The following is a 7,468-nucleotide window of genomic DNA, read 5'->3' as shown; positions in this document are numbered from 1 at the left end:
CTATTCCCTGCCATGCTCCAAAAATAATTTAAGGTAGATTTCTTTTCCCTATTATTTAAGTAATAGAATCATGTTACAGAACATCATGTATACTTTTAGCAGTGCAGTCGTTCTGTCCCAAGTCTGAAATCCCTGAAGTGACCTGCAGACACAAACTGCAGCAGTCACGTTAGAGATGCTGTAAGAGGGGCCAGCAGTGCCAAAGCACACACTAATCATTATCCAGTCAAGAAAGAGCCACATCTTTTTGAAACTGTTTAATCCTATAGAAAAGTTAAGAGTAGTACAATATATCGTTCACCTAGATTCACCAGTTAATGTTGTACCATATTTGCTTTCTCTCTTTCTCTCCATACAGTCACGTATACTTTAGTTTTTTGCTGAAACACTTGAAAATTAACTTACAGGCATGATCATTTTATCCATAAATATTTCAACCTGTATCTCCTAAGAACAAGGCCATTATCCTACATAAACATAATACCATCATCACTTACAGTGTTCATAATTAATATAGAGTCCATATTCAATTTTTCCCAACTGTCCTAAAAATTATCTTTATAACTTTTTTTCAAATCAGGAGCCAATCAAGGACCAGACAGTACATTTAAACTGTCATACTTTCTTTAATCTATGACAGCCCTGTCCCTTGCTTTTTTATGTCCTTCATAGTATTGACATTTTTGAAGGGTCCAAGCAATTACCTTATAAAATGTCCCCCAATTTGGATTTGTATGACTGTTTGCTCATGATTCAATTCAAGTAAAACATTTTTGGAAAAGTGCTACATACTTGATGTTGTATACTTCACATTGTAACACTTAAGGTACAAAATGATAATTTGTTCCATTATTAGTGTTGCTACACTTCATTATTTGGCTAAAGTGGTGTCCACCCAAAGTTTTCCATTGTAAAGGTATTTTTTTCTCTTTGTAACAAATAATCTTGTTTTATCTTACCTTGTGGTGTTTACTTTGTGATAAAACCTTGTTTTATCTTGCTTTGTGATAAAACCCTGTGTTTATCTTATTCCACAACAACCTTTTATTCAATGGCTTTAGCATTGGTTGATAATCCTCACCTGAATCAATAATTATATCAGTAGTTGCAAAAAGTTCACTAGTGATGTTTACTGTGTGGGTGAAATGAACCCTTGCAAATCAAATCCTATTTTCCAACTGACTTGCATTATAATTTCAGAACCAATTTCAGAAGTTCATCTGCTTGAGTTCCACCTGACAGTAGTTTGTAACACCTGTTTTACATTTTTCTGATCTCTATTCACTTGAGCAGGTACAGTAAGTGAAGACTAACACATGAATACACCAGCTTATGCAATGGAGCAGGGAGTTGAGTTACCTGTGTATACAAGCAAGAGGCTACCTTGTCTTTAGAGCCCCCTTTTCTATAGCAGATCAAATTCCATGTCAAGACAAGTTTATTTTCCCAAAGATTGTTCTGTAACAGAATCAGCTTCAAGTATCCAGGAGAAAGAGAGGGGGTACAAAGTACTCAGGCAGTAAACTCCTGGCACAATTTTAAAAGATTTTGCAAATCATACCAGCATAGTACTGAATCACATTGGCTAGTTGCTTCAAGCAGCCTGCTTCCTCTGCCTCTGTGAATGTTATCCTTTTTGGTCAACAACACTTGAAAGTCCAAACTCCATGTCCCTACATCAGAATCCCCTGGGAAGGTTAAGAAACAGATGCCCCAGTCCCACCTCTGGTCAACTGAACTAGAGCTCTGTTGAGAGGCTTAGGAATCAGTGTGTCAACAGCTCTCCAAGGGGTTCTGATGAGCAGACAGGTTTGGGAACCCCTGCTAAGATAGGACCTACTGTAGCCTCCAGGAGAGAACTATCCCATAGGACACATGCTGGAAGGTGGTTCTTATGGATCAGTCTCATTACGTGCAGCAGCCATTGACTACCAGGGTTCTGGAACAAGAGAAGGTTAATTCCACACAGAGGGGTGTACTGCAACACTGAATTATAACCTACTCAAGGCTAAAAAGAAAAGAAAAAGAAAAAAATCACTGTACCTAGAGAAGTTACCAGATCAATGGTTGTCCAAATGTAGTCTCTACCAAAAGCATCTGAGACCACAAAGATTCTGAGTCAGCAGGTCTACAGTGGGGCGCAGAATATGAGCTCCTAGGTGCTTCTGATGCAGGCGGTTTGACAACCACACTTGGAGAAAACCTGGCTGAGATGCTGTTTGGTCTTATCGATGGCAGTTGAAGGTAAGAAAAAGTGTCTCAGCCTGTTTTCTTTCTTTAGGTGCATGGTCTGGAAATAAAACCCGGGTCTCCAACATGGAAGGTGAGCATTCTACCATAGAATCACCCATGCACCCTCAGCTTTCATTTTAAGGCTACTTACCAAACAAAAGAAAAAAAAAAACTGAGGTCATATGGGAAATGTTTCTGGGCAATTAATTGGCCATCCAGAAGCAGTCAGATGATATGAAACTCTCCACAAAACACTAAATTCACCCTAACATTCCATCCCATTGGAGAACTATAGGCAGGCTGAAGCAAGACAGTGAGACCAAGGCTCCCAGCATAAATCCCCTGATTCAGGTTCTATTTTTTTGTCTTTATTTAAAAAAAATAATAATAAATTTTTTCTTATTTTTTTTAAGTTTTTTATTGTATAGTATAACATAAACAAAGCAAAAAAATAAAAAAGCAATAGTTTTCAAACAACTCCTCAACAAGAAATTATCTTTTTTTATTTTCAGGTTCTATTTTGGCAGTCTCCAAAGGTGCACCAAGAACAAAGAATAATCCCCTGGAGGGCATTTAACCAACTGAACCAAACACTATTTCTGATTGTCAAGGCCTTGCCTAATTCCAGCTTCTCCTCCTACCCTTCACACTATTTGGGAGCATACTCCTAGAGATTTCTTGCTTTACCTCTGTGCCCACCCTCCATTTTTAACCCAAGCCTTAGCTAAGATTAACATGTGATATGTTAATCTGGGCCTGTGGCCCCAGAAACAGAGATGGTCCTGCCACTTGATGGCAGGGAACAAGGACCATGTTAATTATGGGAATTGGAGCAGACACAGAAAGAGTGAGTCAATCTCCAAGCTGAGTTGTCCTCTAGCTCATGGGAATCAAAAGTAAGACTAGCAGACTGCAACAAGGGTGCGGGGCATCAGAATAGTGGCAGGGACAACAACCTGCTGCCAGAGGTCACAATGACATAGTCTTCTCCTCCATGGCCTAGGTGGCTTTCTAGCCAGGAAATATCAGGCAAGACAAGCCACTCTCATGGTATACAGGTGTATAGCACTCCCCAAAAAGTTCACTTCAAAGACATCAAAATATACCTGCGAGTTCCCAAAGCCAACCAGGCTTGTGGCAAAAGAACCACCAGATTGTTGGCTCCTGGGGCTCTTACCTGACTGGAACACATATCTGGCCAAGCCCTGCATTAGCTCTGCTGGCCATGTTGGTGGAGCAGACTCCCCTGTTTCTCTTTTCAGACGAAATGTCAACTCAAAGCCAAAACCACTGGGTCCATCTGTTCCTGTAAACCTGAAAATAATAAAAAGTAAATGTTTTTAGTTCAACTACCTTAGGAAAAAAACACCCAGTTTTAGAGGTCTAATTGAAGCAAAGTTCTCCATCTTTTTTTGCTGGCATCATCATCCAAACCCCCTAATCAGAGGCCTCTCCCAGGGTATGAGCCTGGGGATGGGGGGAGGAAGGATCCTGAAAGCCCAAAAGGAACCAGATTTCTTGTTCCTTTCGGAACACTCCTGCCTGCTACAAGTGACATATATAACACTGGCCTAGCCAATTAAATCCCCTTGCCTGGCACTCTTGAATCATGAATTCCAGACTTTGTGGCTCTGGAACATTCCTTTCTGTATGACTGAGGATCCATTACCAGAAATCTGCTTTATTAATGCTTACTATTCCTTCAGCTGTTCATAAGCACCTATTGAGTTTGCTAAGCATGCATACTGTTTCACGTACATGCCCTGGTGACCCATCACAAGGCTGAATGTTCATGAGACCCATTCTCCACCCCACCCTCACTCCACCAGCAGTCAGCCCTGGACCCTGCACTATAGGTGTAAAATGCCTTGAGCTGGGCTGGCTGGACTGGTCAGCTGGCTGGCTGTTGGCCTCCAACCTCAGCATTTGTGGATAGGTCCTAAGGGAGATTGCAAAGGTACTGGGTGGACCCATATTCTCCCTGAAACTGTATACCCCAAATGTACTCATTTGCTCTTCCTGAAACATGGCACCCCATGTATACTCTTCAATCCCTGAGACCTTGGGGAAGCACAATTTATCCTTCGTTCCCATCCCCAGGTGGCCCACAATGAAAAAGATCACTGCCTATTTGGCCACAACTCACCACAGTAAAAACAAGGCAAAGTAAGGATGCCTGCCTTGCTGTCTGATAGGAAACATTCAGGAGTCCTGAGTCTCCAGGGTTTTTCCCAAAATGGAGTTCTGCCAGGGAGCATAAAATTATGTAGATTACAAAGCAGGGCCTAGTTGGTGGGGTATAATGTCTCCTCAGGTGAAGTAAGCTTCCAGGGAGAAGTTTTTGAGAGGACATAGGCTTGCCAGTATGGGAAGGGTTAAAATATGTTCATGATATAATTTTCAGTAATTATATCTTGTACAAACATGAGCCTAATGACTGTACACATGTAAACTCCTCAGCATAGAAATACAAACTATATACTAAGATGACAGCCAACATTTTCTTGCTAGCCAAGGTACTGGAACAGGTAATCCTGGCTATATGAAGATATGGTGATGTAATGCCCAGCCTTGGATTCCATATGGCATCTTTCCTTCATCATTATTAACCTGAAGAGGCCAGGCCAAGACTGGATGGACAGGGATACCAGTCTCAGAAACTCTGATACTAGTGTCTTTGCCCTGGTTTTTTGTGCTGTAGCAAGCCCATCTTAGTTAAATGGGTCCAGCCCTCCTGCACTTGCTGCAGGGTGGAGATTATCTCTGATAAACTAAGTTCTATAAAGGATTAAAAAGGTATTCTTTAGAAATCATCATAGTCATACCCAATTACATTTAAAGGAGGTTTCCATTTTTTACAAATAGCCAACAGCACAGGAATGGAATCCATTTTGAGGGTATACACCTGGAATTTTGGAGACCAGGCTAGAAGATCCTTGGCAGGACACAATGTCAGCTATTCTACTTCTTTGCCAAATTGCCCTGTTCAGTGCAGGGAGGCTAAGGGAATAGCTATGCAAATTGAGGCTGAAAGAGCTACCTTCAGGGGGCTGCAGCCTGGAAGGGGTATGAAAACCACAGTGGGAGTAATGCAACAGAGATGGGTCACTAGGGCAAAGGGAAGACTTCAAGCAGCCACCAATTAGAGGCAGCTTTGTAAAATATATTAAACCATTACTCCAGAGCTTTCATCTTGGGCCAAAAAAAATACATGATTTCTAACCGCAAATCTTGAGAAACAGCCAAAAAGAAACATGTTCCTCTTGGACTGCGCAATGGGGAGAACCCTTGAATGCAGAGAGAAATAATATGCATTTGAGCAGCACCAACTCTCTAAGGAGGGCTAGTGTACACACACAATGGGTGTGCATGCCCGCACATGTAAGTGTACACCATCTGCCTCTACATGGGGTGCTTTCTGGGACAACTCTGTGGCAGGCCAGTCTTGCCTTGGCTGGGAGGCAGGGACAGGCCCAGCCAGATGGTCTCCACCTGCATTTGATTACCACCCACCAGGCTGGCTGGACGCAACCTTCAAAATCTGAAACACCAGTTTGGAATGACCCAGTCTCAGTCATAAACACATAATCGGGAGCCTGTCAGAAGGTCTCTTTTTCAAAGCAGGCTGTCCAGTCACTAGCCAAGTGACAAAGTCATTCAGTCCTAAAGTCTCCTTCTGGGCGCTGGCTGGGTTTGGACTTCCTCATGTGAGGTCTTCTCCAGTTAAAGTGGTTTTGTCTGACCAGAGGATGGAGCCCTTCCTAGGGAACAGCTGTCATTCACATTTTCTGAGGAAGGAAAGCATGAGAGGAAATTGGCATGTGCCAGAGAAGGTGGGATCTGGGTCAAAGCAAAGACTTTCCTAACAGAAGGCGGTTAAAATACTGGGTGGTGCTAAAGGATTAGGCCAGTGGAATTTCTTCCTACAAAGACTTTTAAAGAGATAAATGAGAGATTCTCCACAATCTGGCAGGGTGGGGATGGACTCTAACTGGCTCAGTCCTGTTGCAGTGGGATGGATAAGATGGCCTCTTGACATTGTTTCCAGTTCAAGATCACTGAGGTATCAGGGGAGAAGCTGGCTTTGTCAGCTTGGTGAGCAGGTCGGTGAGCCTATATGATGACTGCACCAGTCTTACTAGTAATATCAAATCTGTCAACGGGAAGAACATGGGTCTTGAATGTTACCCAAACATCGGAAGTTGCCCAAAGGTCTCCCCCAAACCATCTGACCAAGAAGATATCAATTTCCAAGAAACCAAAAGGAAAGCAGGAGAGGTACAGGAACCCGGCAGAGACTTTCTGGGGGAAACACAAAGCTGGGGAGCAGAAAGAGCTGAACTAAAAGTTGACATCTTATGCTCAACATTATTAACCATTAAAGAACTGCAAATCAAAAGCATGATTAGATACTACTTCATATACACTAGGATGGCTAAAATTAAAAAGACAGACACTGACAAGTATTGAAAAGGATATGCTAATACAATGCTGGTGGGAATGTAAAATGATGAGGTGCTCTGGAAAACAGTTTGGTTTTCTTCAAAATGTTAAATATAGAACTGCCATATGACCCAACAATTCCACTCCTAGGTATACACCTAAGAGAACGGAAAACCTATGTCCCATAAAAATCTGTACACAAATATGTTCTCAGTAGCATTATTCACATTAACCACGAAGTGCAAACAGCCCAAATGTTCATCAACTGATGAATGGATAAACAAAATGTGGTCCATTCATACAGCAGAGTATGATTTGGCAATAAAAAGGAGTAACATATTGATACATGCTACAACATGGATGAATCTTGAAAATAGTACGTGAAGCAAACAAAAGGCCAGACACAAAACGCCACACATTGTATGATTCCACTTATAAGAAATGTATGTGCTATGTGCCCCATGTCTCAAAAAGAAAGGAAAAAATAAAGAGGAGGGAGAGGGAGGAGGAGAAGGAGAAGGAGACTGAAAGGAAGAAGGAGCAGAAGATTATTCTGAGACAGAAACCATATGTGGCCTGCAGAGCCTTTCTATATTTACCATCTGGCCCTTCACAGAAAAAAAGTTTGCTAACAGTTGGTCTAAGCAGTCTCAGCTGGGATGGCTTGTCTCTGTTCCGTGTGGTTTCATCCTATACCAGTCTAGTCTAGGCTTCTTCAATAGTGGTACAACAGAGTAGCCAGCAGTAGCAATCTTGAGAGAGCAAGCTCTATGTACAAGCACTTATCAAGCCT

General features: G+C 42.0%; 1 protein-coding gene across 3 annotated transcripts in view; it reads right to left on the bottom strand.

Moving 5' to 3' along the window:
• The window catches only part of SUFU (SUFU negative regulator of hedgehog signaling), a 165,134-nt gene that overhangs the window by 120,239 nt on the left and 37,427 nt on the right, over positions 1–7,468 (bottom strand). For all 3 annotated transcript variants that reach the window (XM_077125879.1, XM_077125877.1, XM_077125878.1), the window contains exon 3: positions 3,410–3,546. In XM_077125879.1, coding sequence (XP_076981994.1) covers positions 3,410–3,546 — 137 coding nt within the window. The remainder of the gene's footprint in view (positions 1–3,409; positions 3,547–7,468) is intronic.

Source organism: Tamandua tetradactyla, chromosome 13, assembly GCF_023851605.1.
Source record: "Tamandua tetradactyla isolate mTamTet1 chromosome 13, mTamTet1.pri, whole genome shotgun sequence".
Lineage (NCBI taxonomy): Eukaryota > Metazoa > Chordata > Mammalia > Pilosa > Myrmecophagidae > Tamandua > Tamandua tetradactyla.
Note: the sequence above shows the minus strand (reverse complement) of the source record. Positions and strands in the feature narration are given on the sequence as shown.